Source organism: Columba livia, chromosome 19, assembly GCF_036013475.1.
Source record: "Columba livia isolate bColLiv1 breed racing homer chromosome 19, bColLiv1.pat.W.v2, whole genome shotgun sequence".
NCBI lineage: Eukaryota > Metazoa > Chordata > Aves > Columbiformes > Columbidae > Columba > Columba livia.
Genome location: NC_088620.1, coordinates 1,711,754 through 1,739,551, shown reverse-complemented (window position 1 = coordinate 1,739,551; position 27,798 = coordinate 1,711,754). Strand labels below are relative to the sequence as shown.

At 43.0% G+C, this 27,798-nt stretch overlaps 2 protein-coding genes and 1 non-coding gene across 5 annotated transcripts; all 3 read right to left on the bottom strand.

The window, feature by feature from the left end:
• Positions 1-55: 55 nt before the first annotated feature.
• Positions 56-23,249, bottom strand: RC3H2 (ring finger and CCCH-type domains 2). 3 transcript variants are annotated; one of them, XM_065035450.1, is made up of 21 exons: positions 23,110-23,249; positions 15,072-15,368; positions 13,565-13,682; positions 12,898-13,131; positions 12,387-12,562; positions 11,888-12,088; positions 11,365-11,497; positions 11,005-11,123; positions 10,559-10,671; positions 9,611-9,919; positions 8,680-8,894; positions 7,447-7,874; positions 6,798-6,968; positions 6,009-6,164; positions 5,365-5,578; positions 5,123-5,207; positions 3,102-3,183; positions 2,557-2,691; positions 1,913-2,020; positions 1,297-1,445; positions 56-681 (listed from the first exon to the last, which is right to left on the bottom strand). In XM_065035450.1, exons 2-21 carry the CDS (start codon positions 15,300-15,302, stop codon positions 483-485), a joined length of 3,576 nt encoding a protein of 1,191 aa, XP_064891522.1. In that variant the 5' UTR covers positions 15,303-15,368; positions 23,110-23,249; the 3' UTR covers positions 56-482. The 3 variants fall into 3 exon arrangements, with proteins under 3 accessions (XP_064891522.1, XP_064891523.1, XP_064891524.1); XM_065035451.1 differs by lacking the exon at positions 23,110-23,249 and adding an exon at positions 22,397-22,416; XM_065035452.1 differs by having other exon boundaries at positions 429-681; positions 1,316-1,445.
• Positions 11,583-11,694, bottom strand: LOC135575881 (small nucleolar RNA SNORD90). Its single transcript, XR_010467247.1, has one exon. It is a non-coding gene; the product is annotated as a small nucleolar RNA SNORD90 (small nucleolar RNA).
• Positions 23,250-23,862: 613 nt separating the features above from the next.
• On the bottom strand, positions 23,863-27,769 carry ZBTB6 (zinc finger and BTB domain containing 6). The gene has a single exon (XM_005513016.3). It carries the CDS (start codon positions 27,554-27,556, stop codon positions 26,273-26,275), a length of 1,284 nt encoding a protein of 427 aa, XP_005513073.2. The 5' UTR covers positions 27,557-27,769; the 3' UTR covers positions 23,863-26,272.
• Between the last annotated feature and the right edge of the window lie 29 nt (positions 27,770-27,798).

Here is a 27,798-nt window from a genome sequence, read left to right as displayed (position 1 = left end):
CTCCATGCAAGTTCCACAACTAAAGAAAAAGCAGCTGCAACAAGACAAGTTCTTCTCTCATGAAACAAAACAGAGACAAATAAGTTAGTCTTCCTTTCACTAGATGTATCATTGTAGGATCCTGCTAGTTTAAATAACTGAGTTGTTAGTTTTCTACAGAAGCCATTTTAAACAAGAATGGCTCAGATACCGCACCGGATTGCTACAAACTCATAAAAAGCTGCTTTAAGCTTAAGTAAAACAATGTCCAAATTCCATTCATTTGTGGAAAGTGAACGCCTTACTCTAGTAAAGTAAGTTTTTTCTTCTTCAGAATGCTAATGCGAGAGGGGCTTGAAGTATCAAAGAGTCCACAGGAAATGCATGACCCCAATATTATTTTCTTTAAAAAAAATATACATTATATAATATATATTATATATATAAAAAGCTAGTGTAAATGCTTCCATGGTGTGGTCACAAGCTGGAAAGATGAATGCCTTTCAGCTGTTAACCATCCTGCCATTTGCAACAGGCTTTAAAAAGTCATTTTTATCCTCAGACATAATGTGAGCAGTGTTCAAAATGAGGCTGCCAACACTGACTGCTGTGCTGATGGGCAGGCAGCTCGCATTGCTAACAGATGTTGTGATCGGCTGACTGAAGCAAGAAGTTACAGGCAGGATTGTTTTCTGCTCCTCCCTGAGGAGAAAAATAAGTTATACAAATATTAATCAAGTACATGCACAAGTATCCGGAACTGAATTGTGTGCATTAAATAAATACTGACACAAACTCATTTTTTAGCAACAGGCTAAACATCTTACTATGGAACGGTACGCTCAAGATGTTAAATGCAGTCTGCCTCATTTTCAAAGGCTGCATTACACGTTAAAGACTACAGAACATACAAACCTAGAATAGTGTATTTTAAAAACTACCTCTCTATGGAGATTTGTGCAAACGGTATGACATTAAACCTTTTGAAGTTCTTCTTAATTTCTGTTAACTATAAAAATACTTTTGGATTTTTTTGCTTACTGAATGTGAAAGGTATTTTTAACAGCTGTGACGTGTTTCAGTATATACAATTACAACAATGCGTAGGAACAACGGTACCATCCTGGGACTTTCATATTTGTGACCTAATTCTATTCCTTGACAAGTTCTTCTCACTTCCCCACGTACACACAATGCAGACGTCTAATCCGAGTCTGAGCAGGAACGTAGTTCATCCTTAAACAATCTCGCTTCACCTAGGCTGCTGCTGCTGCTTGTCTAAGACTGGCAGACACTGCTGTTTTGTCTAACACTCACAGAATCACAAGGTCTTCACCTAAACTTTGTCTCTTCTGTTCCATAGATTCTTTCTGGTGCTGCTTGAGTGGATGCCCATTCTCTACAGTTGTTCCATTGAGCAGCTGATCATCTTGAGAACTAATACCTAGCTGTATATCCAGAATCTCCTACAGGAGAAAAGGAGAAATGTCCATCAATACCGTTGCTACCAGCTTTACATTTTCCTATTATATTCCACTACATAAAGCTGATGGAAATGGGAGGCTGGTCATAAGACTCCTTATATTTATTTAATACCATTTGAATGTCTATCACATTTTACTATAGGAAAAGGAAAAAACAGTTATTCAAAGATGGCAGTGAACAACAACACAAGTATGAACATCAGTTGCTGGAGGCTGTGACAAAAGAACACAGTGAGCTGGTTTTAACTTCAGTAACGCTGGCTGTCTGAATGAGAAGTATGAGACCCCTAGTGCCAAAATAAGGCAAATGTTTGTTATCACTACAAAGACTAAAACCCAAAGGCTTTGCTATCAACAATCTACTAATTCACAAAGAAATTTTAGAAGTTTTTTAGCAGCCAACGAAAGGACCCAGTGAGCTCTTCAGGCACACAGATTTTTGCACTTACTTCTATTTGTTCACCTTGCCCATCCGGTTCATCTGTATCAAGGGCTGACAGCTCCAATTCAATGTCTCGATCTGGCTTTGTGTCTGCACAGTCTTCCGTATAATCGGTCTAAAAAAAGAATTAATATGTTCTGTACATTTCAAATTGGCTTTTCACCTGCTTCACACAACACTCATCCATTAAAGTGAAAGCAGAAGACGCATTTCTAGGACACTTCTACAATATTGAAGAGCTAGTTAGACACAACTTTGGGCACAGACAACACAGGATACAAAGATAAATCTAATTACGTTAAAGTACTGAAACAGAGAGATAAAATAAATATTGAAACAAATTTCTGCAGAGTCCGTTGGCAGAATGTTTAGACTTACAACATGTACAAATAGAATGAAGAACAACGATTACATGAAAATGGATTGTCACATTCTTCCCATTTTGTAAATGGATGATGGGAGCAGCAGCACAGCAGGTGCACCTCCTTGATCTCAGGTGCAGCAACAAGTGACTTAACTTGCACAGAATACGTTACAAATATTTGGAAATGTTAAAACTAAGAGTTCTAACTCTTAGTTACAACGCATGCACTTATATATCCACAAAACACCTCAAAAGATCTGTTTCATCCCAGTTACCCCTTTCTTTACCTCACCATTCCTCAAATCAATTTCCTTGCTTAAAAGATTTAAGGTAAGACGACTGCCTTCATCCAGAGAATTCCACTTCTGTTGCATGGCTAGTGCATTCGCCTCTCTCTGAAGTAATAACGAGTTACTTTTGGCCTATGGAGAGAAGCGCATCAGTTACCGACAATGATGCTTAGGCCATGGATTATCAAACGGCAAAATAAACCAGCTTACAAAAAGAGCATTTCTCTTGCTAGATGGACAACTGTGAATTCCTTCAATGCACAGCATTTATTTTGTTCTACCTCTGCTGGCATGTACCAGGCCCACCACTTCCTCTCCAAAGTGGTCTTACTGATGCCACGGAACAGCCCACACTAGTGGTCCTTATGCATCATACTAAGTGTTGCGGTGCTACCGTCTAGTTAACCTGTACTGGTGGTTTTGTCAATTGTACTATTTTCTGCATGATACACTAAGAAAGTTTATTTAAAGCCACTTTATTAAACCACCTTTTTTTTTAAAAAAAATTAAAACCCCCCACATGGTATAATACCTGATCTTACCTGCTGTAATTCAATACTCAACAGATCTCCAGTGCTGGAATGCTTCCTGTGACCAGACAAGTCTGTAACTATGAACCTGTCCCTTCAAGAGAAAGAAGGCAGGACTACGAATTAAAAACAAGTTCTCTAAATCAAAGGTCCCATAAACTTCATTAGTCTATCAAAGTAAGATTTTTGGACATAAACTACATGACTAAGACAACACACTCTTCATCCTCATTGGGGCCCACAATACCCCAAGCCACTGGATGAAGCAAACATCCTTATTTTACACATGGGTAAGACAGACTCCAATTCTTTGATTAGGTCTCTCAAGGGATATGTTCCTCCTTCCAGTTTTGGGTGATGATATGGGAGGGAATAGCAAAATTCAGTCTGTAAACAACTGGCTCCAGGACTGGTGTTACAGGCAGGGCTTTGGGTTCTTTGGGAACGGCTGGTTTTACAAGACACCACTCCAAACAGTGATACGTGGGAAAGGTTTATCTCGTAGGGGCAAAAGGATGCTGGGACAGGAATTAGCAGGGCTCATTTGGAGAGCTTTAAACTAGACTCGAAGGGGGATGGGGTTGTAGCTGGGCTTGCATCAGTGGGGCATCACTCTAGAGTTCATGAAGGCTGGGAGGCCTCCCATACCCCTGGGGTGGAATCGGTGTGCTCAGCTCACTCTGAAATGCCTGCACACCAATGCGTGCAGCATGGGGAATAAGCAGGAGGAGTTAGAAACCTCCCGCAGCATCCTTACAGCTGAACTGGGGGAGTGCGGTCTGGATGACTGGCTAGTGAGGTGGACTGCGAACTGGCTGAAGGGAAGAAGCCAGAGAGTTGTGGTCAACGAGCGGAGTCCAGTTGAGGCCTGTATCTAGTGCAGTGCCTCAGGGGGCAGTACTGGGGCCTGTATTATTCAATATATCCATCAATGATTTGGATGAGGGAATAGAGTGACTATCAGCAAGTCTGCTGATGACACCAAGCTGGGAGGAGTGGTGACACTGGAAGCTGTGCTGCCATCAGAGACCTGGACAGGTTGGAAAGTTGGGCAGGGAAAAATTTAATTAAATATAACAAAGGAAAGTGTAGAGTCTTGTATCTGGGTAGGAACAACCCCAGGTTCCAGTATAAGTTGAGGAATGACCCATTAGAGAGCAGCGTAGGGGAAAGGGACCTGGGGGTCCTGGGGACAGCAGGGTGACCATGAGCCAGCACTGGGCCCTTGTGGCCAGGAAGCCAATGGTACCTGGGGTGGGTTAGAAGGGGGTGGTCAGTAGGTCAGAGAGGTTCTCCTGCCCCTCTGCTCTGCCCTGGGGAGACCACACCTGGAATATTGTGTCCAGTTATGGCCCCTCAGTTCCAGCAGGACAGGGAACTGCTGGAGAGAGTCCCGCGCAGCCACCAAGATGCTGGAGGGAGTGGAGCATCTCCTGTGTGAGGAAAGGCTGAGGGAGCTGGGGCTCTGGAGCTGGACAAGAGGAGACTGAGGGGTGACCTCATTAATGTTTACAGATATATAAAGGTGAGTGTCAGGAGGATGGAGCCAGGCTCTTCTCGGTGACAACCAATGATAGAACAAAGGGTAATGGGTTCAAACTGGAACACAAAAGGTTCCACTTAAATTTGAGAAGAAACTTCTTCTCAGTAAGGGTGACACAACACTGGCCCAGGCTGCCCAGGGGGGTTGTGGAGTCTCCTTCTCTACAGACATTCCAACCCGCCTGGACACCTTCCTGTGTAACCTCATCTGGGTGTTCCTGCTCCATGGGGGGATTGCACTGCATGAGCTTTCCAGGTCCCTCCCAACCCCTGACATTCTGTGATTCTGTGAAGTGGGTATTATTAGCTGGATTAAGTATTAATGTCTACACAAGATCTAACCTATTTTTTCCCAGGCTCTATGTTGGATAATAAAAAAATCTTTTAAATTAAGAATGCCTATTAATAGTTCCCCCCACATTCAGGATTTTGAAGAACAGCAAGCTATAGAAAAATCTTTTAACAGAACACACACCAAAACAAGTCCATACCGTTCTGCATAACGTGCTGATGAAGTAGAATCTGAGCCATAGGCACTCCATCTTGAGTCAACAGCATTGACATAAGGGACATAATCTGTAACAAATTAAGACACCATTCATTATCTTCTCTGCTCTTGAAGTGGGATATGCAGGTATTTTAGCTCTTTGCATCTTCATTGCTGTAGTAAGCATGAACAGGATGAAGTACTTGTGATGTATGCTATGTTGTCATAGGAAGCCTGGACTTGTACCTGACACACTGATGGGTTTAGTAGCACTTCCTTGGGAAGCAGTGGCCTGAATAGGATCCGTTGTGTGATAACCTGTGCGGGACGACCTGGAGATCGCACCCCACTTGGAGATGATCGGTCCATCGCTAAATGGGATTATAGGATCTTCTTCCTTTGCCCTTCTCTGAGTTTCAAATAAATGCACTCTCCTTTTAACATCTCCGCTGTCCAAATCCTATATATTTAGGAGACAGAAGACATATGGACTCAGTTGAGGTTATTCAGATTCTTCAGCTGGCCAATAACTTTCTCATTATTGTTGCTGAATACAATGCTGAAAGTCTGTCCAACTAGAGAGCCAAGATGGGTCTCAATGATTTACCTACTGCCCTTCAATGACAACCCGACCACAAGAAAGCTGTTGCCAGTGCTAGGAGAAATAATTTTGCTTTTCCAAGCATGTTCCAGAGCATAAAGGAAACCTGCGACACGATAGGGCAGAAAGTCTCCAAAACACAAGAGCTCTTACCCCTCCAGAGATAAGCTGTATTTCATGATTCATACCAAGGGGATTTTGTTCCCTAAAGGCTTGTTTAACCAAACAGAAGATACTTCAGCATGTAAATATCATTACATTAATGAGAGAACATGCAGAAACCCCCTACCATTAACACAGCATTTGAATTGGCAATCACATCCTTGGGCTCTGAGTCGATAGCGTTTATACAAGAGCCGATAGTTCCACAAGACCACGGTGAGTAGTGAGAGAGATGGTCTTCCTCAAATTTAGTTCCACTCAAATCACTGACACTCTCTGAGAACTACAGAAAAGGGAATAATAAAAACAAGGAATTCAGTACTAAAGTAAGAAAATACATTTATTGCTATTTAATCAAATTATCTGAGAAGTCAACCAAGGAGTTCCAGCCGTTTTCAAGATTGATTCAGGGAAAACACAACCTATTCGAATTTTAAACTAGTACAGCTGGCAACTGTCAAAGAAGGACAAGCTCTGCCACTCTGAGACACTGGAATCAGTGTCACTATGTTAGTGGCATGTTTCTTCAGGCAAACACCTACAGTAATTAAATTGAGAGGAAGCCATGCATATTCCTTTAATGTACAAGCCAATGGCAGACAGAAGAATGACTTGGAACCCTCCGACCTGAATGAAAAGGACTACACAAAAAAACTGGAGATTCACAAAGCTAGTTCAATAAAATCACATTTCTTTTAGTGAGGGTAAATTGAATCACTTCACTTCTTGACCTCTTTTCAGCAATCTTGTTCAGCATCACCTTAATATCAAATTGAATGCATTCATTATTAGATACTACTTTTCACTAGAAGATTTATTTTATCAACAATAGATAGCAGGTAGAAAAACCTTTACTAGAATTACTAAATGGCATCTTACAGAAACAGGAATGGAAAAAAGTTCTTTGGTTTCTCACCTCTGTTCCGAAGTCTACACTGAAGAGAGGAGATGGTGGCGTTGGAGACGGTGTTGCCATTGGAAGGGTTGACGATACCAGAGGAGTTTTCTGCGTGTGGTACTGTGCCCATTGCTCCGGCTTCCGTCTTAACTGCTCATCGTAACCACTCTTCAAATGACCACAAGGCTCCTGGCAATAATAAATACAGGACTGGATATCCTATCATCCTCTGAACAGAAGGCAAACACCTGCATGGGACCCACTTGGACCCCTGGGTCTATAACCTTCCCCCTGATGTCACTAGAAGAATTTCACAAGGTTTGGAGAACCTGGCCCACGTCCAGCAACTCAAATCTTAAATATGTAGTTAATTCAAGCAACCTGCTTGGGAATTAAAGAGGCAGAGGGGATCTGATCTAAATGTAGATTAGAGTGGTGTATTTTACAAGCCCAGTTTATTAAGGTTAAAAAACAACAACAACAACAACAACAACAACAAAAAAAACAAAAACAAAAACAAAACAAAAAAAGAACTTTGTCCAGGTCACATATTAGTATCACTGTAACCCCAAATAAACAGAAGAGATCTATGCTAATTATTTACCAACTTTACAGTAAAGACCTTCAAAATAAAGACTACATCCTCCCCTCGTTGGCTCTCACTTACCCTTGGCAAAGGCACAGTCCTCTGTTCACTTGGGGGCTGACAAGCCACAGAGTAATAGCCATCCAAAGAGTTGTATCTCTCACGTAAGGATGTCTGATAGACAGATGAGTGCATCACATCCATGGGAGGTAAAGAATTGCTCCTAATAATATCATCTCGTGGGTACATCTGTGGGCGCCAGATGCGCCTGCTGTCATAAACTGGAGCATACATTCCAGAAGGGACAGGAGGAACTGGTCCATACGGCTGCGGAGGAGGAGGTTGGTAAGGAGAATTCAGTCGATCTCGAGGGGGAAATGTACTGTAATGATCGGCATATGGCACGGAAGCAGGTGGGAGGGAGGATTCTGGAACGTTATTGGACCTCACAAAGCGAGGAACACAGGGAGCCACAGCAGCTGGTACTGTTGGAGGTGGTGGATAATATCCTTAAAAATTGGAAAAAGGCATATTTAATGTAACCACAAATGACCCAGAATTTTACACCTTCTAAAACTGTAAATAGTGTTGATAAGTAGCTTTAGAGAAGAGTCACACTTTACAAACCTGTTACTGACCCTTATCATTTTTCTGTGGAATATAGTTTCACGCATGACAACTGTATTCACAGAGGTAATGCTGACCCTTTACCACCTTCACCCAATCTGGACAAAGAGAGTTTCTCTGCCGTTGCTCCTATGTACTATGATATAAATATGTTTGAACGCCCCCACCTTTTCTTTTGAGAGCTTGTGAATGACCTGATGCTAGAACACGTAATTGTTTGCTTGAACATAAACATGCGCACTGCTACCCAAAAAGATGATGGAAACCTTTCAAAAACATTTGAGCAAGCACAAAGATGTGTAGGTCTCACAGAAGAAGCATGCAGTGCTTCTGGGTCTGAATACTGCCTGTCAATACCCTCATGGATAGGGCATGAGGCGAGCAAGACTAAATAAATGCAATTAAATGCTAACAAAGGAAAAAGTAGATGAAACACCTTGAGGTTCAAGTTCTTCCGGATGCTGAGGTACAAGTTGTGTAACATACAGTACACAAAAACAAGAAGCACCAACACTGCAAGTAAACTGCAGGTCCCTCCCTACTCAGCACCAGACCAGATTAGTATTCCACTCAGAGAAGATTCAGCTGATATTGAAAAACATCCACAAAACTAAGATGAAAGATTTTTTCAGGCTTATCTGGAGAAACGTTCAGAGCTACTTTTGGTTCAGCGCTCGTCTCACTCACCTGTCTGCGGGTACTGCGGAACTTCATATGACAGCTGAGTCCTGGGATCTTGGAAATATTGAACATTATCAGAATGTGGAGGGTAGATAGGAACTCTGGGAACAAACGGGCTGGATTTTGGAGGCACAGAATTAACTTCTGTTCCAATATTAGGAGGACCAGCTGAGGTAGCTGCTGCCTGGCTTACAGGAGTCTTGGGTGGAGAACCAATTTTACTGAAAAGGATTACCAAAAAATCATTAAGCAGATCTTTACTTCCTTCAGTCACCTCTGTGTACACTCCATGTGTGACTGGCCATATAACAGCCTCTGGAATTTTATTCTTCATATCCCAAACTTACACTATTATTACATCTCAGACTTTGTCCTAAGAGAACTCAAAAGCAGACATAAATGTTTTGCTGTGTACCCAGCAGCTTACACACCACTTTTAATTATATTCTAGTAAAGACAAAGGCTTTGAAGAGTTGTTTAGAGGTTCAGTGCTTCCTGGAGAAGTATTTTAAAAGTTTTAAGGGAAAACCCAAGCCCAAGAAGGTTTCCAGCATTATTAAGAGACCAGACACCAGGTGTACCCCTCTTGGTTTCAGGAAGTGTCACATTTTAAGTGCAAGTTCTCAGTTTTATTTTTTTATGTAGTAACTCAATAGTAAGATACTACACTGAGAACAATGGAATAAAAAACAAAGGGAGAGATTTACCATTTTATCAACACTGCATGGGAGCATTCAACAGCAAAACAACCGCTGCTGGCTCTGACAACTTGAATTCACAGACTTTGTGTAACGGTGTCTGCACTGCAGTACAAGATCTTACACAATGGCCAGTCAGGACCAGAATTCAGTACCTACTGTTTGCCATCCACAAACTCCATGATAATCTAAAAGCAAAATGTTGTGCTTCGTTGTCTTTATGAAGAAATGTTACCTACTTTTCAGGTAGTGATTCTGTAGGGGATCCAGAAACGTTCTGGCCGTTGGCTCCAGCCTTCCCACCCTTCTTGGTGTTCTCCAGAGCTCTCAGGGAGGTGTCTGCACAGCGAGGGATCAGCTGGGGAACACCGCTGTCTAGATTAGCTATTCCGTTAGTACTTGGCACCATCTTCCCTGTTGCTTCAGGGCTTCCTATGACCGAAATTACGTTTCCTGTTGTGGTTGAGACGGTGCTGTTCACGCCAACTTTATTTAGAAGGGGGAATGTTCTCACTGTTGCACTGATTTTTTTGTTCCTCAAGCGATATCTATAAGCAAACGCATGGACAAACACACACAAAGCCAGACATTTTTAAAAGTGCTTACTGTGAAGTTTAATGTAGTTGCAAAACTAGCAAAAGAAAGGTAATAAGAGGAACATGACATAAAAAAATTACAAGACTTCAAAAAACTGGTGCTTATTTTCAATGATCTGCAAATTGAATATCAACGTCTTCCTTGTAACCAACGATCATCTCTCCTCGTAGCGAAGATCCACTTCTGCAGTTCTTTGAAAAGGGATTTGGGTGAAAACAGCTTCAAGAATTGAGACGTTACCATACTATCTAAATAACTCATTCCTTAATCAATCAAAATGTAATTAACATTCTCACTCTTGTGGGTGATATAACCAAATCCCTGACGGACACTCAGCCCAGACTCACTTTCAGGAAAGGAAATTTTACTTCACATGAGGTAAAATAAAACTAGAATTAGTTTGCAGACATCGCTTCACTGTACCTTCAATTCCATGTAAAGAATTGTCTCTTCAAGAGATTCACAAATGCTTCTGAATGAATAAATATACAGAATAAACTGTTTTCAAGATTTTGTGGAGATTGCTTGGATTTAAATTAAAAAGGAAATTATTAAAAAAAAAACACCAAAAAAAGGTCTCCCACACTCACTTTTCAAGCTCTTCCTGAGAATGAGCAAACGTGCAGTTTGTTCCTCTTGGACATCCCCCTTGCTGGCGAAGGTCTCGGCACATACTTGTTTTATATTTGCTATTCGGTTGTGGCTTTAAAAAAAAGCAAGACAAGACATTCCTCTTAGAGTCTAACAAACATTTACAAAAAGATACGCATAAAATACACAAAGTATATCCATGGTTTTGCACCTTTAATCAGAGAACTAAGGCAATGTCTTGTTGCTGGGCTAAGTACTCTGCCACTGTATCAAGCTCACTACAGCAAGCTCTGCTGCATTCCATATTCAGAAATGTTGCCAAAAACCTGAATGCAGTACATAGCAGTATCATCAGTTATTCCACAGAAAATTCCATAAATACTCAAAATATTCCATAAATATTTCAAATCAATAGTAATATACTGCAACAATTAAACATCATTACCTGTGGAGTTTCATGGCCTTTTCTACTGTAATTCTGAATGAAATCCACCAGCCCATGTACCACAGTCTTCACAGCGACCATTGCATTTTCCAGCTGCTCCCAAGTTGGAGATGCTGCATCTAAAATTATTAAAAGCAAGCTTGTCATTCTGTCAATAATTCCAGTAGTATAGGAGGAAACTCTTCCAGTATGCCAAAACACCAAGTACGAGGACAGAACTCAGCCCTGAAGAAGGGTTTATGACATACTATATTAATTAGTGGGAATTTTGAAAGCAGGAATGGAGGTTATCATCTTAATAGTTTACTTTGCTAGATATGAAAAATATCAAGAAAGGTTTTAAAAGCTTCATTTACACACCTGGATTTGGATCGATGTTTGCCAGGAGCTCTAAATGAGGCCTCAGCCTGTTTAAGTTGGCGGGATCTCCCGTGCGCTGCAAGACAATTGTCAATTCTTGTACACTCTTCGCAAAAGACTCTGGAGACTGGAGCTGAAAACAAAGCAAGCGTTAGTGTGTTGCATCTTACAAACCGTGAACTACTAATCTTAAAAAGATTTCCATTAAACAAGTTCCTCAATGTAACAGTGTCTTCAGATGGCATAGAGAGGATCACTGGAGAGAAAGTTCATTTCTCAGCTCAGAATCTGCCCTATGAAGCTTCATCATAAGACACAAAAAAGTGAATTAGTGTTAAACTACAGGTGAACAAAATGTCTTCATATGAAGAATACACTACAGTAGGGGAAAAAAGGCCCTTCACTCTAATTTTAATCAATATTTGATATGACAAAAAAGTTAAGCAGTTCTTCAATTTTTATTATAACATTTAGCAGTCAAATCTAATCTTACAAAGATACTAAAGCCAACCCTCTGACGAACCTTGTCGATAATGGATTGCATGTGTGATTTATGTGCCAAATCACCATAAAGAAGGGAAGACCATTGTTCTGGTGATATTCGAAGTCCCGCTTCCATGGCAATGTGAACAATTTGGGCATCATGTTCTCTCCGCAAAGCCTCGTAACTCCGAAACTCTTCTTTAAGTTGCATCAGAGAAGAATCTTCATCCCTTTTAGTGACCTAATAAACAGCAATAGTTAAATACTCCTCCTTTACCAGAAAAAAATCTCCATCAGAAAATGACAGTTATACAGCATAAATCACAAAAGTATCACTTTTGTATATTTAGCATATACTTAATTTTCTTCCATGTATTGATCCACTCAGCTGGCAGCGCACAGGCAGAACAGCCAACTCTTCAAGTCTTTACAGGATTGCAGGTGCAAAACTTTACCAATTCCACTACTTCCAACTAAGAAAGCTGGGTTCTCTGGAGCTGCACTAGTACGATAACAAACTTCAAATACTGGTATTTTACCTTAAAGCACGATGCTCTATACAGTAGCTGCACGACATGACCAATGCTCGTTTTAGAGGCCTGAGGAAATCTTGGTTCTAGCCTTTGTACAACAAAAAGTACCAGAACTTTTCTCGAGAGTGCAGAGCCATCTTCCAGTGCCAGTAATACAAGCTTCAGTGCCTCCTCTTGCATAGCTTTAACACACAAAACCAAAAGATAGCAAGTTACACTGCACTACGAACTGTGCAGAAAGCATGCTGATCTGGTCTTTTGGCCAGAATTTTTGAAATGCTTCCCGACAACTTCAAAGAACAGTTCATAAGGAAAAACACCACACACCACAACCAACTTCAAACTAGCAGACTTTTCTAACTTGTAACTTTTTTCTCCCTTCTTCCTGGCAAAGAGTTGAAAACTAGAAGTAATTAAATATTCAGTCACACAGAAGAAATTGTCAAAGAATGTTGTTTGTGTTAAGAAAAGGTACAGCTAAATATACTCTCTGTTGCAGACTCTAGAGGTACCTCACCTGGTCCTAGAAACTGGCATCCTCGTGCCCTGACAGCAGCCCAAAGGTTGGCAGAAAGCTGCTGAGGATTTTGGTGCTGCAGGATCAGTTCGGTGACGGTTCTCTCGCCCAGGGACCGAGCTGCCCTCATGGCTCGAACCCGACCCTCCTCCTCCACCAGCTGACAGTTCACCAGCGTCACCAGCTTCCTCTGCATCGGACGGCTCAGTGCACTCTGATTCAAGCTTGCAACACCTTCAAAGAAAGAGAGAAAAGGCAAACTGGTGCTTCTAAGCAGAAAAATTTACCTGAATAACACAAACAGAAATGTCTAAGAGCACATGTCTCTCTCTAGGACTTGGATACTAGACTCTGTTTGGCAACTCCTTTTCTTCGGCAACTTCTTCATTATCAAAAAGAATTTTAATTAAAGTTTTGATATCAAACCCATCCCCTGAGGAAAGTCAAGCTTTAGTGCAAAGTTAGCCCCCCAAAATATTATTAAATATAAAAGAATATAATATAAACTTTAAAAATATCAAGTGTCACAGGTGTAAATAAGCTTTTAAAGACATAAGGAAAATGTTATTACAAAATGACAGGATTACCCAATTGACTTCTCAAATCAGTGCTGAAAACACAATGCTGTTAAAAGCTACATCAAAACTCTGTGGTTCAGCAGACTCACCTTTTCCTCCACTTAACGGCTTTAAGTAGAGTGCCAAATCCTCAACACATTTCTTTGCTACTTCATAATGTTTGTTCTCTCCTACATTACTCAACTTTACTGTCTGATGGTCAGGTACCTAAGAAAATGCAAGGGGGAGGAAGGGGGAGAATTATATATACCCAGCTGACCCACCTCATGTGCCTGTGATGGTACCAACATCTCGATATTAATCACACAACTTTGCAGATTTACACCGCTTTTTAGAGACAGGACCCACCCAAGGTATGTAAAATGTAGTAAGGAATAACCTAAAAAGACTCAAGACTAGGATCAGGGTGATGCAAGATTAATTTTGTTAGTACTCAACACATTAGGAACAGAAGTAGGACAGAAAAAAATAGCCACGGTCTAATGAGAAGGTACTTAAAAGATGAAGAACACAAGATGGGAGAGGATGATCAGTATGTAAGATCAGCATGGTCTACTGCAGACTAAGTTACAAGACAAAATTAACTGGCGAGAAAATAACATGAAAAAAAATCAAAAGCAAAGTCAAAAAATAATTTAAGCATAATTTGGGCATGTGAAAATCTTCAAAGAGAAGAACCAGAAGCTTAACTTGGTGGAAAAAACTCAAAGTAGAATAACAAGGTCAGACAATGAAAACAGAGGGAGTATTAGTCACAATACATTAAGTTGTTTGAAAGACATTGCAAGAAGTTGGAAGACCAGGGAAATGAATGTTGCAAGATCAAGGCAGTGATTTGACACACAAATAAAAAAGGGACATGTGAACCTGAGAAACAAACCACTTTGATACAGATCATGTTCTTACCGATAGCTGTGCCAATTCATGTGATAACACATTAAAAAGCAACTCTAAAAGCATCTCCTTACTGCATCACCCAGGTGGTATAGCGAGAGTAACACGAAAAAGCATATGAATCAGCAGAAGGTGAACAGACTTATTTAGTCTCCGTAAAGCGCAGTACTGATTATATAATTGCTGTTTTGCCACTGCTGCGAGACAGCAGAGGGAACATTCCTGGCCTGATTAGCCTGTGTCTGAAAATGTAACCAAAAAGCCATCATCGTGCTTTTTTAAAAAAAATACACATATATTTCTGACTCTTGGTTAAACAGCTCGCTACTTCCCAACATGTGACGTGTAGAAACAAGATTCCTTGCCAAGAGCATGATGAACAAATGCCATCTGCAGGTTCACCTTTCTAATGCCAATTGTGACAGATAATTGTCTATTTCCTCATAGGTATTTTTCTCCAGTCACAGTTCAGGAGCCTTTTGAGCCAGAATAAGCTTATAACTAGAATATTTTATGAGAAGAAGATGGTCCCGAAAATGGTGTCATTGCTTTTAAGAATATGTATGGACTTCTAGATATTACGAAGTTAATCTTACAATTTTTTACACTAAAACAAAGGAAAATGATGAGCATATGTATTGCAACTGGCATGTAAAAGGTAATAACACTAAGTGGCAATACAAAAAGCTGCTTAAATCATACCTGGGCTCCAACTAACTGGAGGAGTGCAAAGTTGACAGGAAGCACATCGATGTCTGTGTTGATGGCAGTCTGGTCGAAAGGACATGCCTTGCGATGAAGCTTGTTCAGGCAGGTCTTACAGACAGTGTGAGAGCAGCCTAAGCTGATGGGTTTGTGCACATTCTCATCAAACTCGTTGTAGCAGATTGGGCAGGACAGAAATTCTGTCCACTGAGCTGCCTGCACAGGCATTGTGGAAGCTGGACACTTGTTTAGCAGGCTAGCAGACCATTATTTCACTGTACTATGTTTTGGCAGCTGTAAGTGAATAACAGAGTATTTAAAACATGCTTTCTGATAATTTAGAATTATTTTAATCAAAAAAAAACCCCACCACTTCAATATTTTACACAATAAAAATAAATCCTTGTGTTGAAAAAGAACAGCTTTGTGTTAGTCTAATAAATGTACCAGAAAAGGCTCATGAACTGAATTAATGCAGACTACCATAAACTGAAGTAGAACCTATTCACAATAAATCACATTAAAGTTCTTCTCAGAGGATTAAATACACCTTTGGCGTAGGAAGAGGAAGACACTTATTGGCACAGAAAGCACAAAGGCATGAATCACAGTAATAATCTCTCACACTATGTCACCTAACCTCGAGTTCTCAAAGCCCTGAAAGTGGCCCTGGGAGTGCAATGGCTCTGGGGTAGGGAGAACATACAGTTTGGGGGTTTTTGTTCAGGGAGGGGAGTTAAAATGTTCTTTCCATTTAAGGTGAAGTAGAACAATACCTTCCCCTTCTGCAAACCTTACTCAGGCTTCATCAGACACTAGCACCCACGGGCAGAGACCGCTGCATTCAGGTTTGCTTTTCACATCTCTACCTTACACAGTGCAACTCCACTTCCAAGAACACACAGCAAGAAAACCTCTGACGTGTTGAAAGTCCAGGTATTTAGGACAAAACTCATGACAAAACAAGCAATAACTTAGGTTGGCTTGCTATTAAGTCTCTTCTCTTGAAACAGTGCAGTAGTACCACGCAAATCTTTTACATGAATGTATTACAAAGAAAATACGGATTTATAGAGGTTGTTCTGAAAGACACCCATTCTAATGTAACTTATGTTCTTGAAAGAGATAACAGGTCGAAGTTCACCCAAAGTGTTTCATTCAAGCTTCCATGCTGAAGATTTCCACCCGCAGCCCCACCCTTGGCTGCGATGTGCAATGATGTTGACTCTCTGCACAACCTCCAGACCAGTTAGTTCACTTCAAGGCTGGGAAGAAGCTCCTCCCAGCAGCTTGTTAGAAATGCAAATACACAAATGTTTTAATTACATGTTTACTGTTCTGTTCTTTTTTTTTCTCCCATGACAGAAAAAGGCAATTGTTTTGAGGAAGCTGAGATCTCCCCTCCCCATTTGAATTTGGTAACTCTTTACTGCAATTCCATTGTTGGCCGTGCTACAGTTAATTAATGCTAAAGTATCAGATCATTGAAACAATCACTAGAACACCAAATAGACTATCTGTGGATCTCGTTTATGTTAATTATGACCATCTGTTTAGAAATTCTATTTAGTACTATGAACATTCAGTGTCCTTTAAGTAACAGGATACTCGTACACGCTGTCCTTATCTCAGTGAGCTTTTCAATACTATGCAGCAATTTTTCCCCCAAACGAACTCCCATAGTAAGTGTAAAACACAACACACTGAAGGTTGAACCTGTCCCTTCAAAACCAAACTGCTGATGTAACACATTCAACACAAGCCAGAATATTCAAATACATTGAGCAAAAGAGATTTTCATCCAACTTCTAGGAAGGCACAAGCGAAGCTCTCGCAGGGATGAAAAAAAACCTGTAGTCCCCTTTAATCTACCATTGCCACATGTGTCTTTTAACCAAGGAAATTCAAAAGCAAAACCAAACAAAGAGCCAACATGCCTAGAAAGATTTTTAAAGCCTCTATCAAGAATCCCACCATGTTCTTAGCGCGTTTACTTCAGCTTCCGCCCCAGAGCACCAGGACGAGCTGTGCAGAACGCAGCGTGAAGCTTCGCAGGCAGTGCTCTCCCGAGAGCTCTGTGCCAGCGTCCCGGCAGCGCCGCGACCCGCACGGCAGCGCCGCGACCCGCACGGCAGCGCTGCTGCTGACCCAGGAACGCTGTCGGTGCCTTTGCACCTGCCGGAACACACAACACGGCCAACAGCACAAACCGGTGTGCTGCTCCGTGACTCACACGGGGAAGAGTTAAAAAAGGCCAGGACACACACAGCTCAGCTGCTGAGATGTTGCTGGTCACTAGCAAACAGTCTCCATTTCCACCCTGCTCACTGATGATCTCAACCGCTCCAAGACGTACCCACGTTCAGTCTTCACAGATACTTCAGAGACTTGCAAGAAACAGCACCTGTCTATTTACAAGCTTTTAAAATATAGTTGTTTTCCTGACCAGCACAGAAATGAAACAACAGATTCTTAAAGCATGCACCACCAATTTTTAAAGATCTATCTCTGGGTATTTAATCATCATAAATGACAGATTCCACTAAGCATGTGTTGACCTTCAGATTTCCTGACAGGAAAAAGAAAAAATAATAATTAAATCAGCAAACAGCTGGGGAAAGCCCCCAACTCCCCCAGCTCCAAACAGCCACACAGAGAAGTCTCCAGACTCCACGAGCCACGCCAGCTATCCCGCCATTCTTGCACTCCAGTGTGTTAAGAAAACAATCCCCTAATTACCATGTCACCTTCTACAAAAAGCATAAGCCAAATGTTTAACAGATTCTTGCTCCTTGTCAGAAACAATGTGTTTCGGGGATGTCCTCTTGAATTGCTTCAGTGCTCCAAACGGAGCAAACACAAGGAGGAAAGCATAATAAAGGCAGCAACGTAGAAATCACTTTGGGGTTGTTTTTAACAGGCAGTATACTCAGTCTGCACCATCACCCCTGGTCTATCTATCGCTACACATACACAGGACATCTCTTCCCCAGTAACGTATTAGTAGAAGCACCCTGCAAAAAACTCCCCCCCCAAATTGCTGATGCAGACACTGGCCAAACATACAAGGTAAACAGGTTGAAAAGACACGGGAGATTTTACTTAGAAGATGTTTACACAGTATAGTTACAATAAATTTTATAGTATTACATTAGATGTAATACTTCAGATGACAAACTGAAAAATGCACAAGTCTAAGCTCAGAAATTACATAATAAAAACTATTACAGTTAAGTAATTTTTCTGCTTCTAATACAATAATGTTGTCCCACTGCAGAAATGGTTGCAATGGAGTGTAGCAACCATGATAAATGACTGATTTTCTCATTATAATTTTAGACCAGAATATTTGATGAAATTGGAAGGGGTGGAGGAAGGTGAAGCCCCAAAACCTTTCCTGAATAGCGGGACCATTTACGAACACCGGAAGTGGTAGGATTTAGATGTTCTTATTTTACATTAACTTTTAGCTATCTAAACCCATGACATTCTTCTCAACTAAACCAAGTCATTGTATTTACTCAACAACCTTTGGACGTGATTAATTTAATCCTGATTTCCTAAAGAAACCAAGTTTAGATGATTGTGCTTTCGGTTAGTCTACTCCTATTCCATGTGAACCTCAGGACCTCTGGATCATTTTTGAGCCAACCTGACAGAGATGCATCACATCTGACATGTATATACATTCCATGAAAGTTACTATCTGGAAAAAGGTCCAAATTTGCACACTTCTCATGAAAGGCTCCAGCATCACCATCTGTTCTGCCTGCTTTTCTGATCTATCATCACATACACAACCAGCCAACCAGAGCCCAGCCCCAAAATATCACATTTTGTTCAGATATAATAAAGGGCTATCTGGAAGGAAGGGACATGACAAATCTGCAGGAATTCCAACAAACCTCTAAAGACACAGGGCTTGATCTATGAAGAGCGATGCTGAACATACGGCACTTGCTCTCTGGAGTTCGGTATCGATACTCGTTAAGCCAGGAGAGGTCTCAGAACCCCCCGCAGGACACTGAGCCGGCACATTGAGCTGAACGGTGTCTGGACCAGCTGATTAGAAATCTGATGACAGTGCTTTATATCTCACAGTCTATCTTTATCCAAGGCTTAGAGGCCCAACACCGGGAGATGTTCACTTCTCCACACCAGAAGTTAATAGCTTCAGGAGACCAACAAGTTTACACAAAAACATAGGAAGGGATATTTTTTAGTTAGTAGTGCTGTGCTACCTTGCATCTTAGTTCAGTGACTAGATTTCTCATTTACAATATGAGATACAAATTCAATTACTTTTAAATACTTTTAATCCAAATACATACATTAGAGATGGGGCAATTTCAGTCCCTCCCCTTGAAGCTACTCCTCACACATAAAAGGACTGAATATTCAAAGACAACTGCAGCTTCATTTTCAGCTGCCTGAGCAGACAACTTGGATTTTCTTTCATTTTTAAAGATCATTTGTGAATTTTTCCTCATCAGCCCTTGGATCCAATCTAGGTATAGCTCTTTGAGCCAGGCATAACAAAACGCAGCGCCTCCTCCCCAGCTCCCTGCCCTGGTTCCTGGGCAGCACGGGGTTCAACCTGAGAAAACTTTCTTCTCTTCGAAGTCAAACAGGTTCAACGTGAGGCAGGGAGGGATCCCCTTCAAAGCTGCACATCGCCCTGAGCCAGGGCATCGACCAAAATGCAAGATAGGCAGGTTTCATCTCTTTTCAAAGGAAGGGTTGAAGGCTTTCGCTCAGGTCCCCACAGCCCAGGCAAATGCCCAGGGAAAACAAGAGAAGGATCAGCAGCAGCCATGTGGCTCAACAGAAGTAGCTCCACGTTCGGTCTGCTCTGCTGAGACCTGCTCGATCCGCTCCCTCGGGGACACAGGCAAAGGAGAGTCTAATCAGCAGAGCTTGCACGAGAACGCATGGAATAATTCTGTCAGTGCTAAACAAAGGAAAACCTTGAAAAACTTCTAGAATTATACGGCATCTTCACAAATTAAGTTAGTCCAATTACAGCCCCACTGTGGATTTCAATCCAAATCTTAGAATTCACTTGATTTTTGATCGCTAAATTAAAGAGTCCTTGATGTTGACTTGCTCTTAATATTGACTGCAGAGATTATGGTATTTTCTAAGTGATCTCCATTATAATTTTCCATTTTTCAGATTAATCATTTGTTTGCACTACAAGGAGGTAGCTTTTCCAAGCCTTCCTTCCTAAATGATGTAGTTCTGAAAGCATCCTGACTAGGTCAGAAATGTAGCGTCCACATAATCAAGTTATCAGTATTGAATTATTCTCTGAAAGGGCTAGAACCTTTTATTCACTTCTCTTCAACACCCATCATCTACAGATGTAAAAATTAGCTTCCTTAAAGGCTTAGAAAAGGGCCATCCCCAGAACAGCTTTGCATCGTTCAGCTATGACGGCTTGAAATTAAAATAAATCCTCTTTACAGAGCAGACTTGCTTATTTCTACGTTCCATAATATCTGTCACATGTAAATCTCCTTATATCACGTGCAAATTCTATATATAAAGCAGAATCTTTAATGGTTATTAAAGATGGTATTTCAATGATTTTTTTCTTCCACTGAATGTTAATGCTATGGAGAGTATCTACAGGCCAATTTAAATTCCAGAAAGGAGAAAACTTGGTGACATACTAGAATATGTATCTCTATCCACACTACATTTTGTCAAAATGCCTACAGGATACTTTGCTTCTGGTTGTCTTAAACAATTAAAGCTTAGATCCCCTCTCCCTCCCTGAAACACGGCTGAAGAATAACTCCCGTGAGCAGGGGTACGACCCTCTCATGGAAGTTCACGGTTGCTCAGTGGCTGCAGTTCACCCACTTCAGAGGTAAATCCCCACATCCACACCAGAGTCAGTGGATCATCAGCACTTCACACTTGCTCTTTCCTGTTCCAGTGTCACAAGCAGAAATCCTGTGAGTGGATTTTAAAAGTTTCCTATATACTTATGTAATGCCACTGTGGGGTTTTTTTGTGCTTTGTAGGTGCCACTGAAAGGAGAGATTGTCCTTGCCACAAGCCTGATACGAATTCAGCTCCTATAACCGTATTGACTTTTCAGGACTAACTGAAGGGCAAATAAATGAAAAAATTTCTCTGTCATCAAAATCAGTTGAGCTTACACTGAATGCAGAGAAAGGGAACCTATCTCTAAGCAGATCTGTTTTGACACAATTACTTCAAGAAGAGATGTATTAAAGAATTCCCTACTCTTCATTAATATTTTCAGAGAATAAGGTCTCTCATGTACGGTTTAGTTCCTGGTGCCGCCCCCCCCCTTTTTTAACCCATGACCTCCATGTTGAAACTATACATTTTATAAAATAAATACCAATTCCATTCTGAGACATGGGCAAGAAAACAGAGGGTTCCACTGGAGCTGGAAAGCATGTGTAAAGTTCATACAGAATAGCTTAATAGGGATATACACTATTTTTCCTTTAACTGGGATTGTCCAGGCAGTGAGATCACTTCCACGGATCCCATCAAGGGGTACGCAAAATCTTACTAAACAAAACGGACCATACATCTAACAAAAACACTACTAGCTACTACCCTGTGGATACCGTAAATATCCCACCTATTGTAAATCAAAGCCTTGACTAAAAGTGATCAATACTCAGTATTAAGCCTTGAGTTTGACATATCTCAAGCACTGACACTAGAGTTGTTGGCATTGAGTATTTCTGAGAGAAATGGCCATGACCTCAAACGTGACAGGAGCACGAGTTAATAAGAAATCTTTTCTTGTGGCAAGCTTTGCTTATGTTGCAGAAACAAGGAAAAGTTCGTTAACAAGGCATGCAGGTCTTGGGAAAGCAATTAATTACAAAAACTAAGAATTCAGTGCTTCACAGAATAATACTTATATTAGCAACACAACCTTCAATTGCTAGAATTTCCACAGATACTTAACACAGACCAAAGGTCAAATAAGAGTATTTTGATTGTTACAATTGTACTTGTTGCTTCTCATTTAAAACGAGAAAATATTTCCTGTCACAACTACAAATTTACACCTTTGTAATCTGAAGAGCTATTTTCCATTTCTGTTTCACCATTATGATATAGCTATAATGGGCATGAAAGAATGATCACAAGAGGAGCTACAGGAATTACAGTTAAACCCAACCAAAATCCTAAGTTTGTACTAGCGGAACAAACCTCAAGCAGAAATTTTCCTGGTTGTCGGCCTAAACTTTGCCATTATTTTCTCTCATTAAAGATACACGCCGACCCACTTTGACCCCTGACTGTAACTGCTCACTCCTCACCCTCCAGTGACACCGCTGCCTTTTCCTGTGCCTTGTGCTGACGTCTAAAGCTTCACTTAGAATCCTCCGTGCACCTCAAGCATCAGCAGAACTCAGACATGCTTTTCCTGGTCAGTTGCTTTGGGCTTTTTGTTTAAGACACGTTAAACGTGACACGACGGGTGCAGTTCCAGGGCCCATTTTCCACCATGACTCTTCTCCACCATTACCCTCAAGCACAGCTCCACAAGACCGGGAATACCCATGGTGCCGGTGCGATTCTCCTCTGTACCGGAGAACACCACAACACCGGCCCAGGCGGCCCAGGCGAGGTAACCGGGAGCGGCCCCGGTGCCGGCGCAGAGCGGAGCAGCCCGGGCGGGCAGGCCCGGCGGGGCCCCCCGCAGCCTCGGCCCTTCGCCAGGCCGCTGCCGGCAGCCGCGCACCTGCGCCCGACCCGGCCCTCGCCGTCACCTCGGAGCCGCCGCCAAATGGCTGCCCCGCAGCCCCCTCCCCCGCGCCGCAGCGGCGGCCGGTCCCCGGCGGGGCGGGGGCGCTGACAGGCCGCGCTCGGCGGGCGAGGCCCGGCCCCGCTCCCCGCCCGGATTCCGCAGCGCCGGGACCCCGCAGGGCGCCGGGGAAGAGGCGGGGGGGTCGGGGGAGGGGGGGCGGGCGGAGCCCTACCGGGTCACCGCGTCCCCCGCGCCGGCCGCCCCCGCCCAGCCCGCTCCTACCTGCGAGGCGCGGGCGGCGGGGCCGGGAGCAGGCGGCGGCCCCGGCCTCTCACACGCCATGGGGCGGGCAGCGCGGCGCGGCCCGGCGGAGGCAGCGGCGGGGGCCTCGGCGGCGCCTCCTCATCGCGCTGACAGCCGGGAGCGCCGCCCCGCCCCCTCTCGCGAGACCCGCCCGCCGCCGCGCGAGAGCCCAACGGCTGCGCCGCGCCGCGCCCGCCGCCGCCCCGCACGTGACCGCGGCGGTGGGCGGGGCGGCGCGGGGCGTTGTGGGAGCGGGCGCTGGGGCGCTACCATCGAGACGGCGGCGCAGACGCACCGGCCCACGTGACCCGCCGCCAGCGCCCCCTGGCGGCCCGCCCAGCGGCTCCTCGGCCTGCAGCGTCGCGTCTCCGCTGCGGGTGTCGATGATTTACTTTCCTTTTTAAACTGTAATTAGTAACTTGGTTATTACTAGCGCTCAGAAGGATGAGGGGGTCGGAGCCGCGCCCCCTTCCTCTGCTGCTCACAAAGACCCCACCAGGTATTTTAATCAAGGCCTGTAGAGTTTTGATTCAGAGCAGAAAGCGTTCATCGAGCAAGCGGGAGCTGCTGCCAAACCCTTCTCAAGGACAAAAAACCACATTACAAAATGACTGCCATATATTTTTTGCAGTATCTTCTTTACTCGCCATAGCCAAAAGAATAAGTTCTGAGGTATGCACATAATTATTTAACTGTGATTAGAAGAACACATATGTATTTTCTGAAACAATGTTTTGTTTGCATTTCGTTTATTGCGTTATGACAGGACAAGTGGTTACACGTGTGGAAAGGGCAGAAGAAACACCTTTAATCAGGTTTTGTTCACAAAGCTTACCAAGACATTCCAGCCACTGAACAGAACATGCTGCTGGCCCGTGACACGGCGCAATTCCCTCTCGTGTTCACATGCGATACAACAACAGACCAAAAAAACTCGCAGTCCTGCTCCCACAGAAGATGGACTTGAAGAGATCAGCCTCTGCTTCTCCCTTGATGCACAGGAAATAACCTGGGAAAGTCAGTCTGACAAAAACCAAAGAATGATCTTTGTAAGTGTTATCAATAATAATCATATGCCTGCCAAAAATGTATACTAACTGAAGCAATATAGGCACAGTTGAACCAAATCTGTCCCATAAATGCACAATATATTTATTGACTGAACTATAGTAATAGCAGCCCAATGTAAAAAGGATGAGGAGAGGGAGTTAAACTTTTTCCTTGTTTTACAATTTCTTCCAGGGATGAAGGGGTTTATTTTAAGTAACTAAGATGGTCTGTAGACACACACGAAAAGCTACATACAAACCTGTACATATACCCAAGTTAACATCTGTAAATACAGGAAGGGCAAGTGCAGGTATTAGCATGCTTTTGAAAATCAGACCCTTAACTTTATGCAATGAAGAACCAAAATGAATGGTATTATGTGAAAAACAAGCAAACTGTACAAATCACAAAGGCTGTAAACAGTGACAGACTAATGAATGCAAACAGAAGACAGTGCTATAAAACACATTTTTTTGGCAAAATGTCAGGCAGTTGTACCATACCTGACTCAAACCTTTCAACTATAGTAATTATCGTGAAAATTTAAAAAAAACACTAATGTAACAAGTTTTAAAACCTCTTCAACTAAATTTTCCCATAGATGAAGACAGTAATAAAGCTGGCACAGCTGCCCATGTACATTACAGATAAGAACAGGGACCTGCACGGTAGATGTTGTATCCACCTAACCCCTCCCGTAGCTGATAAATAAACCCCCAAACAATGGCTGGTGTACTCACACGGGGAAGGAAAGGAAATGCAAACTGCTAACTGACATTAACAACTATTGTTAAAACAGCCAGATGATGGAGCACACGGGCCAGACTTCGGGACTCAGAGCAAGAACTTTGTAACAGCACTTCTGAAACCCGGAGGAAAGCGTATCCTCATGGTACAGGCACGAGCAACAACTACTGCTGTTTGCTAACTAGACAGCATCTAATGTAAGTACCATGACCTCATATTAACAACTGCATTGACTCTTTATTCATATCACATTAAGTAGAAGAAACACATTCCAGTCAAAGACAGGTACAGGATAAAGATTCTGCATTATGGGGCTTCCAATGCTTGCAATGAAACTGAAATGACCTTTGACAAAGTACAAACACATCTATCCAAACACAGCTAGTTACGGGTTTACTGTATCACAGAATTAGAGTATGAGAAGACCTCTATGTCTAAGCCATTCCTAATAAGATATAAAGGATTATTTTTGAAAATTAACGTAGAAACTGCTATTACATAACAGCACACAGCTTAATGTTTCACATCAGTGTACATGTCTAGGATTTGTAAAAAACGAAGGCAAATGTTACAACTCAACAAACAGGACCAACTGAACTGGAATTAGTCACTAAACGCTGGGATGACAGAAAAAAATTAGAAGAACAGAGTTTAGAAAAAATCAGCACTCATTCATAAAACTGAAAGCAAATGGTTCTAATGAGACTATCCAGTTAAAAATGAACCGCAAGACAATCCTGTTTCTGTTACCAATTCTCTATTGGCAAGAGGCAATTTGAAAGCTTCCTTGACTAGTTTTTGTTTGCTTGTGCGGTCTTTCTTAAATATCACAGACTTGCTTATGAAAACATGCCTTCTTTCTGCTGAAAGATTAGCAAAGTCTGGGCAAGTAAGGAGGTGATTTCACCAGAAATGGTACATGAGCTGGGTGGGAATGACTCTCTTGCTTAATAAACACAAACATCGCCTTTCCTTAACCATTCTACATCAGGAACATCACGGCTCAGGCTTCAGCTTATTGCAATATCACTGACAGTTTGAAAATCGGCAGCGCCTGCCCTTGAAACAGGGGAGCATAAAATATAATTGGGGGAGGAAATCAGAACGCGTCCAGAATAACGAAAGCGTGAAATTGTTTCCAGTATTTTGCAGTTTACTTTCAACTACCAAACACCTTTTTCGCATTTAAAATAGCAATCTTAATGCAAAAGGCAAGTCTGCTTCTCGCAGGGCTCTCTGCTCACCAGTCACATATTTGTGCTTCTCTCCATCATGTGGGGATCTGTATCTAGGATGTCACTAGGCAGGAGCTTTTTGTGGAGCCTGGCTCCACAACACCCTTCTGTTAATCATAGTCTATTTTAACTTTCGTAATAGTGTTCAGGTTTGGTTTTTCGCTGCTGCTCCTTCCATGAACTGAAGTTAAATGCTTTTTAAGAGCGGACTTGTGTTTAAAGTCCATGTCACAACAGTGGCACTTGTAGGGCCTGTCGCCGCTGTGGATGTTCAGGTGATCCTGGAGGGTACTCTTGGCAGTGAAGGTCTTCAAGCACACCATGCACTGGAAGGGCCGGATGCCCATGTGACCCCGGATATGTCTGTTGAGATTCTTTTTTTGCGTAAATGTTTTGCCGCACTGCAAACACAAGAAGAGTTTGTGCATTTTCAGATGTCTGAGATAGTTCTCAAGATGCAGAAATCCCCTCGGACACTTTGGACACTGGTGCCGCCACGAATTGCCAGAATCCTCCAGGCTCTGGAGCCCATTCACCAGACTAGAAGTTCCTTCTGCGTTGTCACTGACAAAAGCCTGGAAGTGATTTCCTGACATTTCTGTATTTCTGCTTTCAACTGTCGAATTTATCAAGGAATGCTGAGTTTCTGGAAAATATAAGTTGGTTTTAGAGGATGTGCAAGGCTGAGGAAAATGATCGTTTTCCACATTTGCTACACTCATAGAATCCATTCTGAAGATACAGATTTCATCATCCTTGTATCCGATTTCAACCGTTGATACTTCTGGGGTTTTTGCGTCCTTTCTTTCTGAGATCAAGCTCTGTGCTGCGGGCCGTGAGATGTCCCCCTTCTCCTGTTTCACAGGGTATTCTACGGTCACTGGGCTGTCTTCAGAGATCTCAATTATTTCACAGTCTTTCTCTAAAAGCTCATCCCTGTTTCTCAGTTCAGCATCCGAGGAATGACACCCCTCCGCAGCCTGCTCACCGCTCTCCATGGAAGCATCGGTCTCCAGGTATTTCGACAAAGCCTCGGTACACTTCTCCACGATGTGAACCATCTGCAGGTAGCTGGCGGCGGTCAGGTACTTCAAGAGCTCCTTCTTTTTGACTTCCAGAGCCCCGGTGTAGCAGGAGAGCAGCAGCTTCCTGCCCACCTCGGCGCTCTGCAGGATGGTGATCCGCACCTGCCGGGACTGGTTGAGCAGAAACTGATCCCGCATGAAGGTGGAGCAGGCGGCGAAGATCACCTTGTGCCCCTGGAACTCCGTGTCGTTGATATAAATGGAGACGTCGCAGAAGAGGTTCTGCTGCCGCAGGAGGTTCATCTTCTGCAGCACCGCATCGCCCTGCTGCTCGAACTGGAAGTGCAGCACCTCCGAGTCCGCGGCCATGGCGCCCGGCCCGCGGGGAGGCACCGGCCCCGCCGGAGAGTCCCGCCGAGCGCAGCGCAGCGCAGCGCAGCCCGCCCCGCCGGCAGGGCCCGCCCAAGCCTCGCTGCCCCGCGGCGGCTGCCGGGCCCCGCGGAGCCGCCCGCCGCTCCCGCGCTCCGCCGCTCTCACCGGCCGCGGCCCGGCCGGTCTCCGCTCCGCCGCGCTGCGCTCCCCCGTGCCGCAGCGCCCCGGAAGCGCTTCCC